The 26,439-nt window shown below is 41.7% G+C and overlaps 1 protein-coding gene across 2 annotated transcripts; it reads left to right on the top strand.

Annotated features, from left to right (window-relative positions):
* Nucleotides 1-651: 651 nt before the first annotated feature.
* Nucleotides 652-26,439, top strand: katna1 (katanin p60 (ATPase containing) subunit A 1). 2 transcript variants are annotated; one of them, XM_028605361.1, is made up of 11 exons: nucleotides 652-926; nucleotides 3,349-3,514; nucleotides 3,617-3,759; nucleotides 6,770-6,974; nucleotides 15,641-15,756; nucleotides 16,113-16,218; nucleotides 16,308-16,466; nucleotides 21,852-21,978; nucleotides 22,199-22,333; nucleotides 24,214-24,340; nucleotides 25,698-26,439. In XM_028605361.1, exons 2-11 carry the CDS (start codon nucleotides 3,353-3,355, stop codon nucleotides 25,894-25,896), a joined length of 1,479 nt encoding a protein of 492 aa, XP_028461162.1. In that variant the 5' UTR covers nucleotides 652-926; nucleotides 3,349-3,352; the 3' UTR covers nucleotides 25,897-26,439. The 2 variants fall into 2 exon arrangements, with proteins under 2 accessions (XP_028461162.1, XP_028461161.1); XM_028605360.1 differs by lacking the exon at nucleotides 652-926 and adding an exon at nucleotides 940-1,148.

Genomic DNA, 26,439 nt, shown 5'->3' with positions numbered 1-26,439 from the left:
CTTCCCGCTCATCTTTATTGATTCTGTTGAGGGGACATGTTTGTTAACTTCATTGAGGGAACCAAACCATGCCAGTATGCTTAAGGGGAGGGTGAAATGAATGAAACAGTTGTAAAATGACTCAAGAATTGACTGAAGTTGTTATAGCTTCTGAAGAAAGTAGGTGTTGTTGACAGAATTTGCTGATTTTTGACAATAACTGTTAGGGCAACCTAAAGCCTTCTTACATACCTTTTTTTTCATAAGCTATTAAAATATTAATTGTTGGCATAATTTTATAAATCATATTTTAATGTTACACATGTGGCACAGTGAATCTAGGATTAACTGTATCTGTGGGGTGATATTAGTGACTACCTTACCTATAGGCCAGTAAGCCTATCATCAGTGGGAATTTATATTTGCTAATAATATGTTGGAGGCATATATATATATATATATTTTTTTTTAAAGACTCAAAAATTTCCAATTATTTGGAGGCCCCCCTGCAATGACTCTGAGGACCCCCTGTTGAAGATCTCTGCTCTAAACCATACATCCGTGCTCCAAACGGCCATATTGCCAGAAGACCTTTGTAAAATACTTTACATATTTGTCTAACATTTGAAAGTTAACGTTAGCCTACTTGGTTTTATTTTGAAGTGCATGGGCGGAAGTTAAAACTTTTAACGTTACTCCAGTTGGCTTTCTTTTAACAAGGAAGCATCGACTGTGCTCTGCTGCCTATGATCATCATATACATCCATAGACAGTATATATTTGTCGCTGACTTCCGTGATGTAAAGTGAACTACAAACGTGTCCACGTTTTGTTGCGTTGTGTTTCGGCGGGTTGGCTTCTTGAAGTCGCCTCTCTTTGAACTGCCATAGCGGAACTTGTCATAATAGCTGCTGTCTGCGAGGACTCTGCGTGTGTTCATCTAAAAAGTTGAGTATAAACCATAAACTGTATGTATAAAACCAGGACAATTATTGTTCTAGGAATTCTGGCTGATATTAATAACGTCGAGTTTTGTAAAGCTACCCTTTAGCAGTGCTTTTAAACTTTGTCTGGACGAGTGAGGAAACCAAGCACCCGGCTTGAAATTCAAAGTGAAGGATGTTGCTAGTAACGCCAACACGCAACGTTACCGTGTTAAGTAAATCGTTGTAAGTTATATTTTTTTCAGAAACAATGACGTTATGTCCCATATCTGAAACTTCTGTGTCGCATTTAGCCACAAACAGTTGGGCGAGGCTCCGTGCTAATCCACGGAACAATGGCCACCCTGTTAGTTTACATGTTACTGAATGTGGAAAATGCCTTAAAACTGTAAATGAATAGCTTGTAGATATTGTGTTAAGGTAACGTGAAAGCCTGTCTAAATAACACTGAACGTTTTGGTCTGTCTTTCTCTGGCTGGATGAGCTGACAGCAGCACAGCTTCAGAGTCAAAATAGCAGGTCAACAAGAGGGTAATTAAAGAGTTCCATTAATAATTAAGATGTTTATAACCAGGGTTAAAAATTGACACCAATAACCAGCCAAATGCTGGTAAAAAAGTGGCTGGTAGTTTTGCTTTACTCGCCAGCCAAAAAAAATAATGGTAATCTATTGAGAGGCTGGTCAAATTTAAACCTTCACTAGCCATTTGACTGGTGGACAAAAAGTAAATTTTGAACCTGGTTTCTAATCCCTTTTTTTTTTTTTTCAAAACTTTGTTATGGTTAAATTTGAAACAATACAACCTCTCATTTTCACAAAAAGTTTTAAAACTGGAAATTGACATTCCAGGTCTGCATATTTTGAGATAAGGCTGGGTCATTCTGCTACATTTGGATTTTCAATCCCAATAACCACGTTTTTGTTGTTGGAAGAATCCGGAAAACCAGGGATGCACACTCTCCCCTAATACAAAATACCTAAACCAGCGGTTCTCAAAGTCCAGGGGTCCTTGAAGGGGGTCCACAACAAAAGGGGGAATAATTTATGTTCATAATATAATATATATTAATATAATTTTCATCCATAAGTAACATAATGAGAGATTGTATGACTATTTTGTTCATGGGTTTCATTCACTTTCGGTAATAAAACATCTAAAAGCAAAAATTCTATTAGTTAGGGGACCCTGGAACAAAGTCTTATCAGATGGGGGTCCGTGGTCTAATTTGCATCAGTTTAGGGGGTCCTTGATATGAAAAAGTTTGAGAACCACTGACCTAAACTACCGAGTAACCTACTGATCTGACACCTGTTAGATATTGGTAAATAGAAGTAATATTAAAAATGCATCAAGGATTCCTGTGGCAGTAAAAATGTAGTCGGTGGCCTGCTGTCACTCAATGAATATAATTTATAATTATTACATTTTTTTACAAAAATCACGGCCTGATCACGTCAAGCCAGTTGCAGACTGTTAACCCGTCGAAATGGCAGAGTTTTGGACGGAGGCTCGAGGCGCGCCCGCGAGCAAGTGGTCGAGCGAGTGACTGTAGAGAGGGAGTGGCGTATCTCACTATCCTCATTCATATATTAAGATGCAACAAATTATACCTAGCTCCAAAAAAGCCTGGAAAGTCGGAAGATGATACACCGTCACGTTGGTGTAAACTGGCAGTTTTCAGAACGTTGCAGGCTGGCACAATGTATTTGCAAGTTTCAACTCATCTTGTCACGAATGTTTAGCCTGAAGCGGATCTGCGGTAAAGCGCTCTGCGCTGGCTGTTCCATTGTTTTCCTATGGGGAGAGCAGTGCCGCCCAACTAGGCGCAGCGCTACCCTTTGCATCGTGCACCGATCAGAATTGCTGCCGCGCGCTGCGCTCAAAAGTTAAAATTATTTCAACTTTGCCCTCGTTGCCGCTGACCTTTTTCAAGGCGCAACCAATTCCAGAACATTCCTGCGCTGGGCTTTGCCTCTTTGCTCTGCGCCCTACCTCGCAGTTTTGCTGTGGATCATGTGTAGGCGGCTTGAATTGGGCTTTAGGCCTATCAGAACTTTTCTGAGTTCGACATAGACATTTCACAATTTCACATGGCCCCAAGTGGATTTCCTGTTGCATCAACTGTAGGGCTGGGTATTGTTAAAAAATAGTCATACTCCTTAGGTATTGCAATTGGGTAATGAATGACAAGGCATTTTTTGATACTCTGTAATTTAGAAGCGATTCGGTCAGTGCCTAAAAAGTATTGAATTCAGTACCCAGCCCTAATCAACTAATAGGAAGTTAACAAGGGACCTGGCTGTTGTCTAGCAATGGAAAGCTCTTATAGACACCCTCTGCTTCCCAATTTTTTTTTTTGCCAATGTTCGCAAGATAGCTGCAATAATCCTTTGTGCATGAACTTGCTGTCTATGTTTCCACAGCACCATGAGTCTAAGAGAAATCAACGAGAACGTGAAGCTGGCCCGCGAATATGCCTTGCTGGGAAACTACAGCTCGGCCAGTGTTCTCTATCATGGATTACTAGATCAAATCAAAAAGTATGTGTACACTGTTCGGGACAGCAGTGTTCAGCAGAGATGGCAGCAGGTAAATATGGCATTAAAAACATAGCAGACAAAACTTAACCGATGGTAACAAAAAAAAAAAAAAGAATCTAGATTTTCTGGATTATCTCTGTTTGTTTCTTAGTTGTGGCAAGAAATCAGTGAAGAGAATCGGCAAGTTCAGGATATAATGTCGACTCTGGAGAACTTTCAGCTGGACACGACGCCTGCTAAACCCAGTAACCATGATGACTGTGAAATAAGGACAGTGGGACATGTGGAACAGAGGTACTGCAGTTAGTTATTCACATAACACATAACATACACATTTTTTATCTGCTTTCTCATTCTTTGCTTAAGTCAAGGGCCAGTCCAATTGTTTTTTTAGAGGTTTTTATATCATTCTGTAGGTTCCCAGTAGTGTTCCTTATGTATTCAAATCCAAACAATCACATTTTGGTCAAAGTATGTTTTTGCGTCAAAACGCTGTTTTCCCGTCAAAACGCTGTTTTCCCATAGCTTTATGAGACCGTCCTGATCTGGCGAGCTCCAGTTTTCCACTCGCAGATCAGTCTGGCATCTTGAGATAGAGAAAATTTGGAGCCGTTCGCCAAACGACCGACCAATCAGCGTTGGTTTTGAGGTGGGTTTAGGTGTGACGCAACAAGAAGCGACAGATGGTTTATCCAATTGGCTAACCAGTATTTTCAGACAGCAGTAGCCCTAATTCTGTTAGCCGCTCGCTAATGCTTTTTCCTCTTGGATCCTTCTTTTGGAATATGGACCGGGAACCTGAAATGGGGCCTTTTATTCGTAAATTCTTACACAAACGGCAAATATCCTTTACCGACATTGTGCTTGCTTGCTGAGCTAACAAGATATGCTTTGCCTGCTGCAGCAGCAGGGGTAGCCTGGCTTGTGGTTGTATTTTCATACGCTTCGTTGATCTGATTGGTTGATTTGGCCCGTCTATCACCAACATAGGTGGTGATAGACAGATGGTTTATCAATCAGTATTTTCGCCCCTTCCCAAAAGTTCTCCAACGGAAAGTTCCCAGATGGATATGCCGAGCAAATGCGAAGCAATCCATCTGGCGGAGTCAGGTTAGTTTTCCCAAGCCCTTCAAAAACTTTGCAGTACAGTACAACTTAGATGGCAGTCGGCACAGCCCCAGTTTGGAGAAGCAGACGGGTAGCTAAGCAATGTACTGCTGTGGACGCCTCGTTAGGTCGGATCCAAAAGTCACACCATAACACAAACAAACTTAACCAATTGAGGCAGCAGTAGCAATTCCTGTGTTCCGTGAGGTGAAATTACTGTTTTTGTCAAAGGAAGCTGGTGAGCAAAATATTTACAGCGGTGGGTGGGTGCTGCAGCTAAACTTATTTTACCCCCTTAGAAAAAGGATAACCTAAAAAAAAATGATCAGTTTAGGTTTACAGAATTTAAAAAAAATATATTTTCACTGCTTTACCTTGCCATCAGACAGCCCTTTATGACGGGGAACTGAAGCCATTATATCGCTCTTTTCAAAGTCACCAGGCTCCTTTGACAAAAACAGTTATTTCAACTTGCAGAACACGGGAACTGCTGGTCTACTGCTGCCTAATGTGTCTTCCACAGCAGTATGTTTGCTTTGCTTCTGTGCCATTATTTCTAAACTTAGCAAAGCTAATGTTCAGCTAGTGCTAGCATTCACATTATTCGTAACCTTATTGATTAGCTTACTGTGGTAGCCCGCGTCACTGCTTTTCGCTAAGACTGAGTGGGCGTTTACATTTGAAAAACCCGGAAAAGAACACCGATGGACTCGGCCTTTATTGCCAAGATCATTCAGCCCGATTTGGACCCGACAGACACGTCGCAGACAAACGTTTAAAGTTGTGTCCTATAATGAGGGTCAGGACCGACAAATGTGTGTCACCTCTTGTAATGTGACATGATCAAAGATCAGCAATCTAACGTCTGGGACGCTTCACGACCACGATGCAGAAAGTCTAGCATGTCAGAATTTTTTTCTGACGTGTTCCTTGACATTGACCAATAGGAAGAGAGAGCGCTCTCTGGCGAACATATGTAAACATGGCGAAAAGAAGCAGAAATGCTACGGCTGCTGTCTGGTGGGGGAAAGATACACACAGTGCCCATATAGGCTTTGTTTTCGCCCCGCTTCCCATCATCGCACGCTAGTGAGCTCGCCACTACTGTAGCAGTTATCTGTTCCTCTTCACTTTGACCACTGACAAGCAAAGAAAACAGGCTCCACCCTCCTACAACCATGATGGCCGCACCTGATTGGACAAACGCAAAATGTGGGGCTCCCGGATTTCAAAACAGACCATAAATGATGGCTTGTTCGGAATACAATCTCTTATTTTACGAAAATAGTTCACTGAAACGTGTTTCTGAAAACATTTTAAGCGAGAAATAAGCTATGCAGTTGCTAATCGGTCAGTTTAAAAGATTTTTTGTGAGTTTTCGAGAGGCTGCTGCTCCACCAAAACGGTCGACCTATGAACTTACGCGTGATCTTCACGACAGCACACGATTATCGGTCTGGGGGCTGGTCGGTGTCATACTTGTAGTGTGTCCAAGACAGAGCAAGATTTTTTGGTTATGTGTCTGTCTAGTATGACATAGTGACTGTCGTGAAAGATAAAAAAAAATTATGTAGTCTGATCCTGGCATATGTACTTTTTTTTTTTTTTTTTTTTTTTATGTTCACTGTGATACCAATGTGGAAACTGTAGACCTAATCCACCGTTCACCTCGCAACAAGATTTGTGATCGGAGTTGTATAAGCTCTCTGTCTGTAAACAATAGCCCTGATGTAGTCATATGATTGAGATTAGTACATTTGAGTCCCAGTTGTGAGCCTGTTTTGTTCCTGCTCTGCCCTCTAAGAAAGTGGCCTGTAAACCTCAAGTTGCCTCTTTGTTTGATCTTTTTCTTTCTTCACTTGCACAGTCTGGTACTGTCTCATACGGTATGTGTGTCCTCCAGATAATTTATAAGAAATAAGAATGTATTAGTGATTTAATTAATTAAATGGTTTTTAAACTGACAATGCTATAACTAATATGCTACAGGCAGATCTTTTATTGCCTTGGTCTTTCTAGTGTTTTTTGGTTTTTTTTGTCTTAGTCCAGTCCAAATCTAATAACCTCACTAATTAGTGCCCTGGCATGAATAAAACCACCACTAAACAGATATCATGATGAAAATTGGAATGATGAAATGCATGACTTGGAAGGCTGATGGTTTTTGTTAATGGCTTCATCTTCTGTTTTTGCACAGACATTCTCCTTGTCCTGTCAGGCGGCCTGCTAACCCCTATAAAGACAGCAAACCTCCCAACAACAGGCTGAGCGTGGCTGTGAGGGCCCAGCAGAGGCACTCGTCTCGTGGGGCCAATGGGGACAGGAGCAAATTATCCAAGGGCAAAGAAAAGAAGGAGTCCAAAGAGCCAAAGGAGGCTGCCGGCAAAGCGAAGGATGATAAGGTAAACATGTTGGGGGTTTCAACACACCACCTTCTCCTTCATAATACTGCATGGCCTGTATTCAGACACAACTATTTGCATTGATTAAACAGTATCCACATGCTGCTTGTTTACCTACAGCCATTCCAAGCCTGTATATCCAGTTTTTTGCCAGACCCAGCGTGTTCCATTCAGGGAACAGGGAAGGGCACTAATGTTGTTTATACCATGGTCTTGGTGAACACTCAATTTTGATTGCCTGCAGTGTGTCCATAAAAACGTGATATAGAACCCCTACTAAGGAGTAGAGCTGAAGATCTTTTCCCGACGGGTCTTAATTTCTATCATTTTACAAATGAGCGGTCAGGTGATGCATTTCATTTAGCGCGAAAATGGATGCTGAGGAGGTGAAAGGGAGGCTGGCCTCTGGAGGACTTATTTTATTTCTTTGTTCCAACTTCCAAGTGGCCTATAGCCTACATTAGTCATGAATAAATGATGTTAAAAAAATGTATAAATTACTCATTCTTGAGAAAAGTCAAAAGATCTGTGTGTGTGCGCACATTTGAATAATGTCTGGCTCGGGCCGAATTCTGTCGGGCTTTTTTTTTTTTTTAAACCATGTTTTTATTCAAGAAAGGCAAAACAATACAGATCTGACCATTTGGTTACAGTGTCTTGATTTCTTTTTTTCGTTTGAAAATGAATCCCATCCCACCCACATACTGCCATTACCTTTTTGGAAACTGAAACCAGTAAATAACTTTTTGTATGTTTGACGCCCAATAATAATTCCTTAGATTGGGAAGTGCTAGACCACCCTGGCTCTTGGGTCTCTCTAGGAATTCTTTTCGGATTCTAGGATTTTTACCATCCCACAGAAAGGAAAAGATCAATTTATTTAAAGACTGAAAACAGGATTTGGGCAAAACTATAGGGAGACACTGAAACAAATACAAAAATCTAGGTAAAACATTCATTTTTATACAATTAACTCTACCTGTGAGAGAGAGGTATAGGGCTGACCATCTCTGAAGGTCTGATTCTAATTTTCTCATGAGAGGTTTGAAATTCTTTTTGTAAAGATCAGAGAAGTTACGGGTGATCTGTACGCCTAAGTATTTAAAGCCAGATTTGGAAATACGGAAGGGGAGTTCATTATCTGAAATCTGAAGAGCCAAATTATTGAGTGGAAAACATTCACTTTTAGACAGGTTCAATTTGTAACCGGGGGGAAAAACCCAAAAATATGTAACTATTCCACAATATTAGGGACACAGGTCACTGGGTCAGATATATACAGCCATAAATCGTCTGCATATAGGGAAATTCTATGTTCAACTCCCATCCTGTGGAGCCCGCGTATGACGTTTGATGTTCTCAACTTAATCGACTGAGGCTCTATAGCTAACGCGAACAGTGGGCTGAGGGGACAGCCCTGCCTGGTGCCCCTCGACAGAGGGAAAAGCTGGGAAGCTAATTTGTTAGTTATCACTGATGCTTTTGGGGAAGTATATAACAGGCGGATATAAGAAATAAAATTAGAACCGAAGCCAAATCTTTCAAGGACGGCAAACAGATAACCCCACTCGATTCTGTTAAATGCCTTCTCCGCATCCAGGGAGATAACCACCTCTGGAATCTCCCCGGACGCTGGAGAGTGCACAACATTCAGGAGTTTGCGAATATTTATGAAAGAGTGGCGGTCCTTCATAAATCCGGTTTGGTCATTTGAGATTATATGGGGCATTACAGTATCCAATCTTGAGGCAAGGAGTTTAGCTAATATCTTTACATCTGTGTTTAGGAGTGAAATTGGCCGATACGACCCACACTCAAGCGGGTCCTTACCGGGTTTCAAAATGAGTGAGATAGAAGCCTCTGTTAAGCTCTGTGGTAGGTTTGCTTGAATCAATGAATGATTGAACATTTCCAGAAGGATGGGAGCTAGCCGGGATGAGAATTTTTTGTAGAATTCCACAGGGTAGCCGCCTGGCCCTGGGGTTTTGCCACTTTGCATTTTCTGGATGGAATCAGAGATTTCTTGAAGTCGCAAGGGTTTGTCCAAGTCAGTTCTAACAGCCACATCTATTTTAGGGATATCTAGATCATTGAAAAACTGACATGTTTGATGTATCTCGTGGAAATTTAGATGTATACAAAAAATAATAGTAGTAAAAGTAAAATGCTTTAAAAGCATTGTTTATTTCCACTGGATCTATTGTTGACTGTGAACCACTGCGAATCTGTGGGATCATACGAGATGCTGAATTACATTTCAACTGGTAAGCTAACAAGCGGCCTGCTTTTTCCCCATGCTCATAGTAGCGCCCTTTTGACCAGAGGAGGTGTCTCTCTGTTTTTTGTGTCGATAATAACTCGTACTGCGTTTTCAGAGCAATTTTGTCTTTATATAGTTCCGGAGTTTGGGCCGAGGAATACTGGTGGTCTATTTTTCTTATAGAGTTGATAAGTTCTTGCTCCCTCTGTTTTCTTGCTTTATTACGTGATATGGAGAATGAAATAATTTCTCCCCTTATGACAACTTTCAATGTCTCCCATAAAGTAGATGGTGAGATTAAGTCTGATCTGTTGAACAACAAAAACTCATCAATTGCCTTAGATACAAATTCACAAAACTGTTTGTCTGCCAATAAGGCTGTGTTCAGTCTCCAGTTATTGCGCTGTGCTAGGTTTTGAGAGAAAAGAAAATCAAGAACCACAGGTGCATGGTCTGATTCTACTATGGCAGTGTACTCCACATTTTTTACAGAAGGAAGGAGCGTTTTATCAATAAAAAAGTAATCTATTCTACTGTATGTATGATGGACGTGTGAAAAGAAAGAGAATTCCTTTTTATGTGGGTAGAAAAACCTCCATGGGTCCACACAGCCAGTTTGATCCATGAAATCACAAAGAGCCTGGGACATTTTGGAACGTGCTAAAGTTTTAGGATTGGAGCAATCTATAGCTGGGTCAGTCACAGTATTCAGATCCCCAGCAAGAATGAGCCTATGTGAATCTAGATTCGGAATCAGGGAGATGAATTTGTTAATGAAGCCAACATAATCCCAGTTAGAGGCATATACACTTATAAGTACGACTGGGGTATTAAAGAGGGAACCTGACACTATTATGAACCGTCCCTGAGGATCAGGGATCGTTTTTGAAGGCGTAAACAATATTTTTTTATGGATCAATATTGCCGCTCCCCGTGCCTTGGTGTTAAACGCAGAATGGAAAGTTTGTCCAACCCAGTTTTTCCGGAGCCTAACTTGATCTGCTATGGTAAGGTGGGTTTCTTGTAAAAATGCTACACCTACATTTAATTTTTTCAGGTGGGAAAATATCGTGCTCTTTTAATCGGCCCGTTCAAGCCCTTAACATTCCAGCTTATACATCGGGTGGAAGACACGCTTACTTCTGCTCTACTATCATTTGCATTTGTGTCATCAGACATGTGTCTTGAGAGGGAAGAGTGGGAGGGGGTGGAGAGTACACCCCATAGCAGAAAGGCGGCCGTTCGTCAACAACTCATCCAAAATAATAGTCATACAAAATGTACAAAAATCCCCTTTGGCAGTATAAAAACCCATTTTAACACAGAGTGAACAAAAATTATCCAATGTCTGCCTCCAGAACATAGGCCGACAGCTGGTCCCCTACTGGATCCTGAATCTTCCGGGGATGCATTGTGTCTTAACTAAACCGTTAACCTACGGGAGAGCCTTTGACCGTCTAAAAGTTAAACTAGAAACAGTTTCAAGATAATCAATATCGCCGTCTAACATTCGCCACATTGTCACGGGCTAATCGGGCTTGGGCAACGATAGTAATGTTAAACAGTAACATTTAGCTAACATTAATATATTGCTTAGTGTAACATTAGCCACCACCATTATAACATAAGTCCCAGTATAGTCCCAAACAAACAAATTCACGTAACACAGATTTACCTCAAAATGTTCGCTTAAGTCCTTTTATAACAGTTGGTTAAGACAACCCGTCTCCTCAAGCACAGTTCGGTCCAAAAAAATTAACACCGATAAAAATAGCCGCTGGCAGTTAGCCAAAGTAGCCACACAGCCACTTTGTAACAAGTTCAGAGCAAAGCTGTCAAGCAAACTGTCGGGTCACTCTGGGGTCATCACCTGTTGATTGTAGAACGCCTTGGCGTCCTCCAGTGTGTCAAATTTATGTGTATTTCTTCCGAAAGAGACTCGCAGGCAGGCTGGGTAAAGCAGCTGAAATTTTATTCCCTTTTTGTAAAGTGCTTGCTTGATGTCGTTGAATTCCGCACGTCTTCTTGACAGACTGACGCTGAAATCTGGGTATATTCTCAGGGTAGAATTCTTGTATTTCAGGTCATGTCGTCTGGCCCATCGCAGCACTCGCTCCTTTTCCTGGAATCGTTGGAAGCATACCACAAACGGCCGAGGGGACCTTCCAGTGTGTTCAGGCTTTTTGCCCACTCTATGCGACCTCTCCAAAGTTGGAGCAGAGTCAAACGCCTCTCTGCCCATAATCTCCATCAGCATGTTTGACATGAACGCTACAGGATCCTCGTCCCCTTCACTGCCTTCCGGAACATTTACAATTCTCAGATTAGATCTGCGAGAGCGGTTTTCTAAGTCCTCAATGCGATCCAGGAGCTTTGTATTCTGTGCTTGCAGTGACTTGATGGGTGCATCTGCTGCGAATATCTTTTCAAAATTCTCTCCCGCTAATCATTCCGTTGCAGTCAAGCGGCGTTGAAATGTATCCACAGTCTCTTTTATAGCGTTCACAGAAGACCGTAAAGGCCCAATAGATTCCTGAATGAGGATGGAAATGTCCTCTCTTAAACTTGCACGCTGCTTGGACAGCTCCTCCACCAGCTGGCCCATGGAGATTCCATCGTCGTTGTTGGAGGAGCATTTGTTAGCAGGGGAGGCCATAGTAGCTAGCTTGTTAGCAATGGTGTTCCGCGTCGTCGATTGTTTGTGTCTAGAGGTGCTCATTATACGTTTGTGGCTAAGTAACACTTTAATATCCGTCGTTGTTCAGTTCTACGGCGTTAAAAACACCTTAAAGGAAAGTTCTAAGCAAGTTTGGTTGGAGCTCGTCTCTCGTGCTTCCTACTCCAGCATGGCCCAAACCGGAAGTCCGGTGCTTTTTTATATAAATATTTGTTTCTACTACTATGGGCTAACAATTAACATAGAAACAATCTGACATACATTTAAATGCCCTCTGTAAATAGACAGTATTAAATGCTGGCGCTGGTAGGGGCAGTAAATAACAACTTTACCTACTTTCACTTAACTACATGTGCCGTAAAGTCTAGACTCAATCAGATGTCCGTGATCTGCTTAACGACAGGAAAGTGGAACGTTTGCCTTTAACAGAGCGACAGTAATAACCTAATATACCATTACTGAGTTTAAACTACATTCTCGGTTATATTATTACTGAATAACGCATTCAATAAACCGAAACCTAACTCTGCACATGAACAGATGCGTAGTATTAGCTCACACATTAAATAGCACCCTTGTGAATTAGCCTACTGTTGCTAACGTACATTCATAAATCCTACAGAACATCGTCATCAGACTTACTTATTCATGCACGCACACAGTAGTATCCACAAAGTTAGTCCAATGAGGGGATAAAAAAAACGCTTTTTTCTCTCTCGCTCGAGACAGCTCTGTCCAAGCCGAGGCGCAGAGCATGGTTACCGCATGCTGATACGTTACTAGTCCAGGTAGAGCGAGCTACTATACTGACAGGGAGAGAGAAAGATTGTATAACTACAAATAAGTTGCACGTAGCTTGTTGACGATGGTGGCTCTCCATCGTGATTCTGGTCAACCATCACGATGGACGATGATATCGTCCATCGGCACAACCCTAGTCCCGGTGATACTGACTGTTTACTTTTCTAAATGAATGCGTTAGATTGAAAGAAAAAGAAAATGTGAATATGTTATTTCTCAACACGGAGTGTAGTCCCTCAACACTGATTGTAGTCCCTCAGTGCCTAGTCCGCTGAACATCACAGGATGGGGCTAACACACAAGCTGCAAGAAGAGTTGAGTGTGTGGAGTTAGCTCTAGCCAGGTTAGCCATTGTTAGCTCTGCCTGGTGATATTGACGCAATATGCAGTTTTTTGTTGTTTGTTATTTTTGTTGTTTTTTACAAACAGCGTAACAACATGTCCACAGATATAAATTGGACAGTACTGTGTGTACGAGTGATTTAGTGAGACACAAATAAGACCAAAGTCCTAATAACCGTATGTTACTACAGCTTTTACTGCTGTGGATGCACGGAGCATCTATGTTGGATTTTGAGCTTGGGGTACTGCGAGGTTGTCAAACTTCGGAAATCCAAGTTTGGGGGGGGTGGGGGCGTGTTTCCGACTTTGACCTTGAAAAAAAATGTCGACCTCCGAGTACAAATGGAACACACTATAAGTTACACTGCCCCTCTGAACTCACTTTGTTTCACAGCGATCATCTCTCATCCCGTTCCCCGTTAGCTCACTACTTCAGGCTGTGGTCGACAGTACACATGGCGGATCATTTGTTTGTGAAAGTCTTGATATTGTTTTGGGGACAGTGACATGGCTGGATAGCTAGCTTATCTTGTTAGTAAACATACTGTCGCATTATATTTACTGATTGTCAACCGTACACAATATTATTGACTTTAAACCTTGCTAGCATGACTTAGCCTCATAGCTGTCTGAGCTGAAGGATTCTGTGAGATGAACTAGAGATACCTTCCATTGCTAAGCCTGGCAAGTCGTATCTAAGGTCCGTCCTATTTACTGGATATTGATTGTAAACGCATTAAAATATAAATTCATGCTCTTAAAAAATGTTTTTCGGCATATGACCATGGTATTTGCGGGTTAATGCCCTACTAGGGCTGGGCGATAAAACAATAACGATATGTATCGCGATAGACACATAATCAATATCAATAGAAAATGCGGTCGATAAAACGTTCGATAACTTGTTTTTCTTCATCAGAAGAAACCAGAGGTTGTGAATCAAGTTTGGTTGCATGAACAAAGGCCCTCACTCTCTGGCAACCTAGCGACGTGGGGAGTGACACTCTAACAGCCAATCATGTAACAGTATCATGTTTGGTTGCGCCACATCGCTGTCTCGTGTTCTTCAATAACAGAACCGGCGTGGAGTGGAAAGTGAGTGGAAAGTGAGTGCCGCAGCGAGCGAGGAAATCATTGATAAAACAGGAAAAGTCAGTATGGCAGTTTTGGGGATTTTATAAGTCTGACCGTAGTCAGACCAATGTCGTCAGACCGTCGTCCCCACCAACACTGGTACTACCATAAACTTGTTTTACCACTTTAGCCGCGCTCACACTTTGGAGCTTACCACCGTATTCGCCATCAACGTCCAACAACATCTGCAGCTGCAACACGGCACAAACAGCAGACCGCCATGGAGAGGTACTCTGCATCAGCGCCTTACTAAACACTACAAGCAGCAGACCACCATGGAGAGGTATTCTGCATCAGCGCCTTACTAAACGCTACAAGCAGCAGACCACCATGGAGAGGTACTCTGCATCAGCGCCTTACTAAACCCTACAAGCAGCAGACCACCATGGAGAGGTACTCTGCATCAGCTCCTTACTAAACACTACAAGCAGCAGACCACCATGGAGAGGTACTCTGCATCAGCGCCTTACTAAACACTACAAGCAGCAGACCACCATGGAGAGGTACTCTGCATCAGCGCCTTACTAAATGCTACAAGCAGCAGACCACCATGGAGAGGTACTCTGCATCAGCGCCTTACTAAACACTACAAAGAAATAACGAAGGCAGACATGCTGAGCACTGTCCAGAAGCCAGGTTACCAACCTAGCACTAAACCTGCAGAAAATAGTTCCTTCTCAGGTTTCTTATATTTAGCTAACACTTTGCACTATTGTATGACACTTTATTAAGCATTTCTTACTTATTCTTTAATTTTGCACCTTAATGTTAAGAGATAATTGTTAAGTGTTCATTGTGATTTTAGACCTGTTTACATTTTAATTATTTGAGTGTTTTCCATGGTTGTGTTGACATTTCGGCTTTTATAACTGAGGGGATTATAATCAGAGCAGGGTTAAGTTTAAAATAAAAATGTTTAAATTTAATATATTTTTCTCCTGGTCCTTATTTTAAATAGGTCATAAAAAATATCAATAATTATCGATATCGACCGATATGAAAAACTTATATCGTGATACAGTTTTCAACCATATAGCCCAGCCCTATGCCCTACGAGGTGTCTATTGTCAAGAATTAATGGACGGCAGAGAAGTCCGGAACCATCCGATGCACAGCCTCCGTCGCATAACAATGGACAACAATGGGGACGGCTATGGCTCAGTGGTAGAGCGGTCGCCTGCCAGTTCGATCCCTGGCCCTGCAGTCCCATGTCGTGTTCTTCAAGTGTTCTTGTAAAAGTGTAAATGTGTGTGAATGTTTATCTGTTGAGCAGGTGGCACCTTTTACGGCAGCCTGGGCCACATTGTATGAATGTGTGTGAATGGTGAATAGTTCCTGTACTATGTAAATGCGCTTTGAGTAGTCGTTGAGACTAGAAAAGCGCTATATAAAAACACATTAATTTACATTTACACCTCGTCAGGAATTAACCCTTACTTGTCTGCCTCCCAGAACAAAGCAGATGTCCAGGAGAAAGAAGTGAAAAAGTTTGACGGGACAGGATATGATAAAGACCTCGTGGAAGCTTTGGAGAGAGATATTATATCTGAGAATCCAAATGTTAAATGGTATGTGTTCATCCGTTTTTTTTTTTTTTTTAGGTAAAAAAACTAAGAACTTTTGTCATTCTATAACTAGTTAACATGAAGCTACCTTACACTGAAACAACAACATGAAGTGATCTTGGGAAAAGACGCAAAGCTAAATACGTAGACTAACGCCGGCAGCAAACTATCATTCATTTCTGCCAGTAAGGACTGCTGTTTGGACAGTTGTTTTGATTTCACTGCCCTTTCTAAGTATGGCTAAAAGAAAGACAAAACACACATTTTAAGAATCATGGGTAGTGTGTGTGTTTCTTGGGATGATCCGCAGCGCTTCCAGAGATATACCAGGTGTAAGCACTGTCTAATCTGTTTCTTAGGGACAACATTGCAGACTTGGAAGATGCAAAAAAACTCCTGAAAGAAGCGGTTGTGTTGCCGATGTGGATGCCAGCATTTTTCAAAGGCATACGAAGACCATGGAAGGTGTGTATGTAAAGAGATTTTAATTTATTTGTTTTGTGATGACATATATCACTTATATCAATGCACAGAAATCATGTCTTTAATTTTAGGGAGTGCTTATGGTGGGACCTCCAGGCACGGGGAAAACACTTTTGGCTAAAGCAGTTGCTACCGAGTGCAGAACCACATTCTTCAACGTCTCCTCATCTACTCTCACCTCCAAGTACAGAGGGGAGTCTGAGAAGCTAGTTCGACTTCTCTTTGAAATGGTAAGACTTCAGATGTGTGATTGATACCGATGATAACAAAATGGCGTTCTCAAATGTCAACAAAGTCGGAAAAAACACAGTATATGGCATTGTATTTCACAGTAAAACTCTTTAGTGAAAGAACTTGGGTAACTAGAAGTGCCGGAATTCCATAACTACTAGAATTACCGTAAGTGGTCATTTTGACCGTGAGATTCTAAACTTTATAATTAAATAGGATAAATACCAAATTGTGAGATTAATGCATTTATTGTGTTAGGATGTATTTAAAAAAAAAAAAAAAAAAAAAAAAACTGGCCGGGCCTTGGTGGGGAACAGCTGCTCATCAATTGTAATGTCGGCACCAGGCTTGTAACAAGCTATGCTGTTCTGCACAAACTTGTTCCAGGTTGCCGACACCAGGGCAAACTTGTCATCCTGCAGATGAACGCGTCTGGTTTCTTTCTTATCGAACTGCAGGAATTCCATGACCTCTCTAAATCAGTTTCTGGCCATCGTTTCTGTAAAAAAAGGGGAAGCCCAATTTTTTCGACCACAGAAATTGATCCAATTCCAAATCTATGCTTTTTGCACCCTTTGCCCCGCGGATATACAGCAGGGCTATAAATGCTTTTAGTTCAGCCACTGTCAGGTCCCAGGAGCTGTCACCACGGTGCCGATGGGCCTCAGTCACAGTGCAGTCGCTGATGTGCTTCAGCATGCCATTATCGAATAGACACACAAAGGCTGTGAGTGCATATTCAATGTTGCGCTTTGTGTGCTCTGTGGGGCCAGCAGCTCCCGTCAGGACATTTTGGCTCTGCTTTCTCCCCGGACGTTCAGTCGGCTGAAGCACCGTCCACGCCGTCCCATCCTTCTCCTTTTCCACCGCCACCTCTGGCCGTGATGAGTCAGGCGGGCTGTATTCAGTTGGCTCGAGGGGTACTGGTTCGGGAAGGCCTAAAACAACCATAACTAGAATAGACCAATGATTATAATAATGATAGCCTACAATTGCAAATATGACCAGAATAGCTATGCAGCGGAACTTACCGGGAACATCAGCCGTGACCTGCACACAGGGAACCTCAGTTGCGACCTGTTCACTGGGAACATCAGCCGTGACCTGCTCACCGGGAACATCAGCCGTGACCTGCTCACCGGGAACATCAGCCGTGACCTGCTCACCGGGAACATCAGCCGTGACCTGCTCACCAGGAACATCAGCCGTGACCTGCTCACCGGGAACATCAGCCGTGACCTGCTCACCGGGAACATCAGCCGTGACCTGCTCACCGGGAACATCAGCCATGACCTGCTCACCAGGAACATCAGCCGTGACCTGCTCACCGGGAACATCAGCCATGACCTGCTCACCAGGAACATCAGCCATGACCTGCTCACCGGGAACATCAGCCGTGACCTGCTCACCGGGAACATCAGCCGTGACCTGCTCACCGGGAACATCAGCCGTGACCTGCTCACCGGGAACATCAGCCGTGACCTGCTCACCAGGAACATCAGCCGTGATCGGCTCAACGCCGTCAAAGGGACCAACTGTAACATGAACATTTGGATTCGAAGTCTTAGGTAAAAGTTGTCGCCTCTTTTTCTGCTGTTGGCCTACGGACTCACTCTCTGATGAGGATGAAGTGTTGGACCTATCATTCACCCAGGAATGATCGCTGTCCCTTTCCTCCCCCGACTCCGATAGAGCCCCAGAATCAGAATCATCACTTCCCATGTTCTGAAGCATCTCCAAGGCCATTTCAACACTCATATTCCTCTTCATTCGCTCATTCTTTCTGGACATTTTTCCTACAAATTCTTTTCTAAATAGGCTACTGAAATAAAAAGCAGTGTAGCCTACCGTAATCAAATAGGCTACCGGTAAATACAAATAGGCTAGGTGACGCTAGTGACGTTTCTCTATCCGAGACAATGATAATTACTAAGCAACCAAGATGCATCTTCAACCGCGTGAAAAATTACATAAAGAATGCCGCAAAAACCTATTTTGGCCGTGTATGGCCAAAATAGGTTAAATTGATCATATTTTCTTTGCCTTTTGTGTAATTTATTTTAAAAACCTTTTTTAAATGAAAATACAAACACTTTTAGGGAAAGTCAAGTACCAGCAGGATTGAATTTATTTTATTCAGCAAAGTTATTAAACATGATATTGGTGGATTAAGATTGGGTTTTGTTTTGTTTTTTTCGATACCATTGCTAAAACGATACTTAAAAAGAAATCGTGCCAGTGCCTGAGCAAATGCTAAAAAGACAAGAACAACATTAAAGAACAGCTTGTTAATTGCCTATTGGAAACCTGTTTTGACACTCGGTCGTTATAGGATATGGCACCAGGTTTCCACCATAGCGTGGACACAGTCATTAGGCTCGTTCGAAATGTACTGCGCCTCGCCTGTAAAGTAGACGAGAGCAGGCGGCAGCAGCCGGGGGCGGTGACAAAAGTCCGCTCTCAAGTCGGACAGTTTTCCAGCTGATTCCAGCAGCATTCAGGATGAACAGGAATTGACACAAACACTGTGGTTCGATTCCGATTTAATAAAATGTTATCAGACCCATATATCAGCTCCTACACTGTCTCAAGTTGATTTTATTATGACAGAGTAGCTGTCAAAATTCTCTACATGTGATCTGTTGCTGTTTTTAATTAACAAAAGACTGTAGATGATCTGTAATCTGAACAGATTTAGTCTCTCTGTTTTCTAAACATAACTATAAGCCTCACTACATGTGTTCTGTACAGGATAAGCTTTTAAATCAGACAAATCGCAGTTAAAATCCCTCCGATCCAAAATCAATAAAAAAGTTTATATAAAACGTCATCATGTTAAGTCGATTCTGAACCAATCAGCTGTTCGATCAGATGAGAGGCCGGCATTTCCCAGCATGCAGTGGGTCCACCTGCATCCGCCTGGCTCTTGCAGTTGGTGAAAAGCAACTGTGCTACCTGCGTCTCAGAACTGCGGCCGCCTTGGTCTCGTGAGATTATCGTTGCCCACGTGTGCATGACGTCAGAGCAAGTCGGGATCAAGTCGGACACAAATCTAACCGGCCTGCATTGGGCGGCGATCGCCGGTGATCGATTCTGCGCAGATCTGGCTCATGTCGAACGAGCCTAACTTTAGGCCTGTAGCGACCATGCGTAACGACGCGTCGATGACGTCGATGTCATATTTTTTGCGTCGACGCTTCGGCACAGCTCACCACACACACGTGGGAGACCAAAACATTGCAGAATGGAGGACAAAACAGCAACCTCCTCACATAATTCCCAACAAAGCCCTGCAAAAAAGCCCCAATAAAAGAAAAAGTCCTAAAAAACAACTCGCCCTAAATCATCGAAGGTATGGGAATACTTCAAATTTCATCCCAAATTTAAAGGTGTCGTTATTTGCGCTCTTTGCCAAATGGAGTTGGCATACCACACCAGCACAACAGCAATGTGGGAGCATCTGAAACGGAGGCCCCCCATTGTCACTCGTGAAGGAGACAATAACAAGTAGTACTAACGTTGGCTAAATTAATTTCATGTTTGCGTAGTGTGTTGTGTAGCTTGTGCTCTGCGCACTTCGGTGGTGCTAGCTAACTATCTTAGCTCTCCGTGCAGTTTGTTCGTGCTAGGTTAGTAGCTAACATTAACGTTAGCTAGCTACTGGCACCTAGACAGCTGTGTTTAGCTAACGTTAGTTATCATCTAATGTTGGCTTGAATCGTAGCTAGCTTACGGCTGCAGAACACAGCTATCAGTAGCTAACGTTAGCTAACGTGAACGTTAGCTACTAACCTAGCATGAACAAACTGCACAGAGAGCTAAGATTCGTTGGTTAGCCTAGCACCACCAAAGTGCACAGCTGCTAGATCTAGCGGTAGCAAGCAGATTGCAGTAGCTTTGTACAGGAGAGATTTATGTTGGGACTGTAAAACTGAAAACAGGAATTTTATATTGTGTTAAACACTCTCAGGAATGTCTATACTGTGCTGTACTGTTTTTTTTTTTTTTTTTGCACTACAAGAGTTATGTTTGTACTGTAAAAGAGTAAACAGGCTGGCCTTTCATTTTGTATAACAGTAAAATATTTTTTATTTTATTTTGTGTAAAGCAGGAGATTTTTTTGCTGTGCAAAACTGTTTAATAAAGTATATTATTAAGATTTTTTGGGGTATTTATTTGAAATATTTATGGTTTTTATTAATCGAGCAACAGAAAAATAATAGTTATATTAATCGTCCAATTAGTCGTTAGATTAGTCGACTAATTGATAAAATAATCGCCCGATTAATCGTTTAATAAATAATCGTTTACCCCCAGCCCTAGTCATTTTAGCCCTTTTTCCGGTGCGATGCTATGACACCTGATGCCTCCCTTGGTTACTTCTGTCATCTCAGCCACAAATCCCATCCGTCTCTGCCCAAGAATCGCTCGAACATTGTTCCAAATTAGTTGGCACCAAGTTTGAGAGAGACTGAATCAAGAGATATAAAAAAAAATAGAAGCAACCACTGTAATATTGTCACTTGCCTCCATGCTGCTTTCTACCGTTTACTTCTTGTTTCCAGGGCGTTCCTCACATCACACCAGAATAAAAACCGAAAAGCTTAAGCATTTCCCAGACTATTTACTGGAAATGGGAAAGAAGGCTATAGCCTATTTTTAGCGGGTTTACCTGCGTCAAAAAAAAACACTAACCTGCTTAATTTGGTGGGAAAAAGGTACTACAAGTCACAGTTAATGTGTCCATGGGGAGCATTTTATTTAAGTAGGCTGCCTGATTACCCTCAGTATCACACCTGACTTTTTTGATATCAGCATTTAATCAAATGATTATGAAAAGTGAGAGGGCCACTCTCTGTGCAGCTAATGGCCTCTTTTAGCTCACTGTTGACTTTCTCGCTCACATATACTGTATGGTTTAGGCTCCTGGCGCAAATCAAATCCCAGTTTCCAGCAAACAAGCTGAGAGAAGTCAAATGTACACTGCCTGCTTAGCATGAAATGGCAAAGAGCTGAAGTAAACAGGTGTCTGGCGAAGAAAGCAAAGTATCTAGAAAGCTGATAACTCAAGATATTTTTCTCTCCAGAGTTTGTGGATAAAACCATAGCTGACAGGAGAGTAGAATTGGACTTAACTTTTGTTACGTAGCAAATTTGATGTCATAGCCATAACTTAACTTAACTAGAAGTTGACGGGATGTCAAGTTAATCTTTCTGCCTTTTAGTGGTAAGAAATGGCCTAATACACCTTTTTTTATAAATTTGGATGTGAATTTGTAGATCATGATTAGTTTACAATAAATTGTGCAGACCTAATTTAAATTAGTTTGGACAGTGATAATTAATATACTTGTATATTGATGATATATTGTTGTCTTGCTCAGGCACGTTTTTACGCTCCCACTACGATCTTCATTGATGAAATTGACTCCATGTGCAGCCGCAGAGGGACTTCAGAGGAACATGAGGCCAGCCGGAGAGTCAAGGCAGAGCTGCTGGTGCAGATGGATGGTATGATGCCTATGAGATGTTCTTGTACACTGGCAATAACACAACCACAGTTATCTTATATTCACTCTCTAAAATGGTTTCAACAAGCTAGCATTACTGTAGTTTTCTGTAGTATAGCCTATTTCCCAGCATTCTACATATACTGTGTGTTTTAACTGCAAAACAAACCCAATTCATTCCATTCTGAGGATTTTTCACTTATTGGGACTGTTTTGTGTAGGTGTCGGTGGAGCATCGGAAAACGATGATCCATCAAAGATGGTGATGGTGTTGGCTGCCACCAACTTCCCATGGGACATCGATGAGGCTCTGAGAAGACGGCTGGAGAAGAGGATCTACATCCCTCTGCCTTCAAGTACACTCTTTTCTTCGCTGCATGAGAGTATAGCCTCCATAAGTCTCATGGAAAATTGAATTCAATGAAAGTGATCGAATGCAGACTAATGTGACCTATAAGCTTTTACTGTTCAACACCTAGAAAACATATTAGACTACAAAGCTTCACACTGAAAAACTGCATAATCTCTCCATTCATTGCAGCCTTGTTAATAATTGCTCATACCAGATTAACCCCCTTGGGAGGCCCTGGGGCAAAAATGAGCCCCCTGCATTTTTTGCATTCTGTATCCTGTCACCGTCAAGTACAGTGCACACAGTAGACACGCATGCAGCGTCATATTTAGTTTTGAGCACCAATAAGCGTTAGCTGGAATACTGCCTGGTTCTAGGTTTGTTATACATCAGTTTCTGGTAATTTACCTTAACACAGATACATTTAGGAAAGAGCAACACGTGAGCACAATACTTGTCTTAAAGTCTTAAAACTAGATATTGACACAGGGCCCCTCTACAAGACAGGTTGTTGTTTTTTGTATAGCTGAATATTTTGTTAAGCAGGAGAAGGAAAGCTGTAATTGTATCAGTGTTTCCGCTGGAAACGTTCTGTTGTAGCAGCCGCCGCCACGGCGAAAAACATTGAACATCATTTCATTATTATCAGGACCTGGAAAGACCCAGGACACAGGACCCAGGTCTTTCTGGGACCCCAGAGCAGTTGTGTGGTAGTCCAGCCAACCTTGAGCCCTTCACACGTGTTAACTGGTTGAAGGAGATGTTGAACCTACTATAGGCTGCTGTAGTCCCTTCTTGGCCTGTAACAATTATTAAATAATAATAATTGTGTTTAAAGTGTATATATGTAACTTTTTAATGTTCCTGAAGCTCTGTCATTTTTCATACAGTGGTCTTAAATGACCTGTAACAGCAAACGAGGCTTACAGTGAAAAGAACGCTAGTTTTATGCAGTTTTTAGAAAGGCATCTGCCCAGGTTTTTTTTTTTTTTTTTTTTGTGAAGTCACAGAATGATTTACGGCAGGTAGACGCCGCTACGGTAACACATTCTGACGGGTCACAGATTTCTCTGTAACACCAGAAAACCCTGTGTTAGTGTATGCCAGCGGAGCCAGGTAAAAGGAAGCAGGAGATGTCTTTATATAGGCCTAATTGTATTTTAATGTTATTTTAGATGTAATCTGTTATAGTTATGGCTGATACTGGGGCAGGACCATCACAGGAAAGAAGGAAATGTAAATGAAGAACAACTAAAAGATTAAAGGGAAAGACCATGGCAATAACGTGAGTCACACTCAGTTGGGCTTTAACAGATGGAGACAATTACAGGATTGTAAATGATTCCAAACCCTCCCCGAATTGGCCCTCGGGTATGTAATCTGTCTATTTCATTAATAAAATAAAATTACGTCCCCCTTCCATTTAGCGTGGAAGTGTTATTCCTTTTAGTCCGTGTTTGTGTTGGCCTACTATTTTTTTTTCCCCCTGTACTTGTGTAAAGCGTCCGTGGGTTTCATGGAATGCGCTATATTAATCTAAGTTATTATCACATTGGTTGCTACAACAAACTGTTAATGCTTTGGCTCGTGACCAGGGGCGATTCTAGGATCAGACCTTTAGGGGGGCTCAGCCCCTAATGAGAATGTGACACGGATACAGTGCCTTGCAAAAGTGTTAACCATATAGGCTGTGTACTTTTGTTACCACGTCATTTGGGTCACATGTTAGTTTAAAAAAAGTATTACATTAATTATTGTTTTTAAATTTGACTGAAAGAGACAATTATATTGTTAATCGCAATTCATTCTGAGACAAATAATTGTACAGCCAAATTTGGAATTGTTCCAGCTCTGCTCCACTCACGGTTGCATTTGTGTCTGCAGCGGAAGGGCGGGTGGAGCTGCTCCGGATCAACCTGAAGGAGCTGGAGGTGGCCAGCGACGTGGACTTGGACAAGATCTCGGAGCAGATGGAGGGTTACTCAGGAGCCGACATTACCAATGTGTGCAGGTCAGCCTCTCCGCTGTTTTCCTTCCTTCAAACCAATGTTGATCTTTTCAGTAGTTTCTATTTTAGACGACAAACATATGCACCGAATATGATCATTGCTACAATACATAAAACTAAATAAGGTTTGCTATTGACACTTACCATATAAGTACAAACTTCCTGGTTCTAAAACCTAAAATACGGTAGCTTTTTTGAGAGAACGGGAGTCATGTGCCATTACCTTACCTCAATTGAAATACTTTTTCTTAAGGACTGGTGTCTCTTAAACCTACTTTGTGTAATTTTTTGAGTTGATTCTTAGCAAAAATGATGAAGGTTTGAGCAGTGTCACTGGCCGCTCTGCAGTTGTGTGTGCGTGGTGGCCACCTTGGCTGGAGTTTGTGGGGAAGCCTGTTGATCACTGATTGTGTTATTTTTTTGTTTTTGATTGCTTTGTATTAGGGCTGGGCGATATGGAGAAAATCAAATATCACGATATTTTTGACCAAATACCTCGATATCGATACCGCAACAATATTGTAGTGTTGACTATTGGTGCTTTCACAAAATATTTACACAATGAGATTTTTGACAAATAATCATCAGTAAAGTGGATATAAAGACTAAGTGGGGTAAAGGCAAATAATAGAACAGCTAGAACAGTCTGGTAAGTTCAGAAAATGACATCACTTTACTGTAATGCAGCCTTTAAAACCAGGAAAAGACAATACTTATGTCATATTACAATATCCATAATCTAAGACGATATCTAGTCTCATATCACGATATCGATATATTGCCCAGCTTATATGTCCTGGTGTCATGGTGAGGTCATTAGAAGGTGGTTTTATTACTGTAGGATAGGTCTGAAGGCCCAGGTCCCGCCACCGCAAGACACATAGTACACAAACGTCCTTGTGACTGAAACATCGACCGAACAAATAAACCGATGCCAAGGTGACAAATGTGTGCAAGATTTTTTTTTTTTCTTTTCCTTTTTGGATGGATCTTCGGGGGGATGAATTCCCTGCGGTACAAAGGAGACAAAGCAAGTGGTGCGTGTGTGTTGCTTTCTACGCCACTTGCTGAAAAAGAAATATAATTCAATCAGGAGAGACTTTGTTAGTATAGTATAGTTTTAGGAAGAGATAGTGGTGATTGAAGTTATTTAGAAGCACCATATGAGCGGAATAAAAAGTATTTCTCTCTTTTGTTTGTAATTGCAGACTGTAAATTCACTTACGATTGCAGAAGAGCACAATAAAAGCGAGTGCTGAAAGGATTATTGTAGTAATTTGAGTAATTCATGTGATTTAAAAAAAAAAAAATTAAAAGCCTCTGAAAATTTTCAAATGAAACCGGTTGTGTTATGCCGCAGGGATGCCTCTCTGATGGCCATGAGGCGAAGAATCGAGGGCCTCACCCCGGAGGAGATCCGTAACATTTCCCGGGACGAGATGCACATGCCCACCACCATGGAGGACTTTGAGTCTTCTCTGAAGAAAGTGTCCAAATCTGTGTCCAAATCTGACCTGGAGAAGTACGAAAAGTGGATCGAAGAGTTTGGGTCCTGCTGAAAACCACCATCACCCGAGTCCTATTTATACAAATATTTAACTATTGTTATGGGGTAACGCCGAGTTGAAGTACTGACTGTGTGTGTCTGTGTCGTTCTACTCATACTGAAGAGTAAGCTTATACTTGAGGTAAATATGTGCACCTCTTCCTCTTGTACATTATGTTAATGTTACGCAGACGTCTTAATCTGAAAAGGTGACTCGAGTCAATTTGATGTGGGAAAATAGTTGATTCTTCTCACAAATTATGACATCAATTTTGATAATTGATGGAGGAGAGAAACTGACAAATGTGAGGACCCAAATTTTCCTGCAACACACTGACAGAAGAGTTCATTACTGCTGCTTTGCGTTCCCAAGTGTCATCATATTGTGCCTTGTACCTGACCGTGACATACTAAGCTAACTGCCAATCAAATGTTACTCCTGTTTGGTTTTTAGTTTTTTTAAAGCACTTGATTTTATTTAGAACTGTGGTTTTTTTTCACATTTTTGTAGATGACACTAACGAGATATATAATTAAAGTTAACAATGATTATGGA

This window comes from Perca flavescens, chromosome 18 (assembly GCF_004354835.1).
Source record: "Perca flavescens isolate YP-PL-M2 chromosome 18, PFLA_1.0, whole genome shotgun sequence".
Lineage (NCBI taxonomy): Eukaryota > Metazoa > Chordata > Actinopteri > Perciformes > Percidae > Perca > Perca flavescens.
Note: the sequence above shows the minus strand (reverse complement) of the source record. Positions and strands in the feature narration are given on the sequence as shown.

Bases quoted from the DNA above. Each gene is read 5' to 3' on its own strand.
- katna1 (XM_028605360.1), top strand. From the start codon at position 1,099: ATGTTGCTAGTAACGCCAACACGCAACGTTACCGTGTTAAGTAAATCG. The intron at 1,149-3,348 runs GTAAGTTATATT...ATGTTTCCACAG, and splicing joins ACCGTGTTAAGTAAATCGTT to CACCATGAGTCTAAGAGAAA. The intron at 16,219-16,307 runs GTGTGTATGTAA...CTTTAATTTTAG, and splicing joins GCATACGAAGACCATGGAAG to GGAGTGCTTATGGTGGGACC.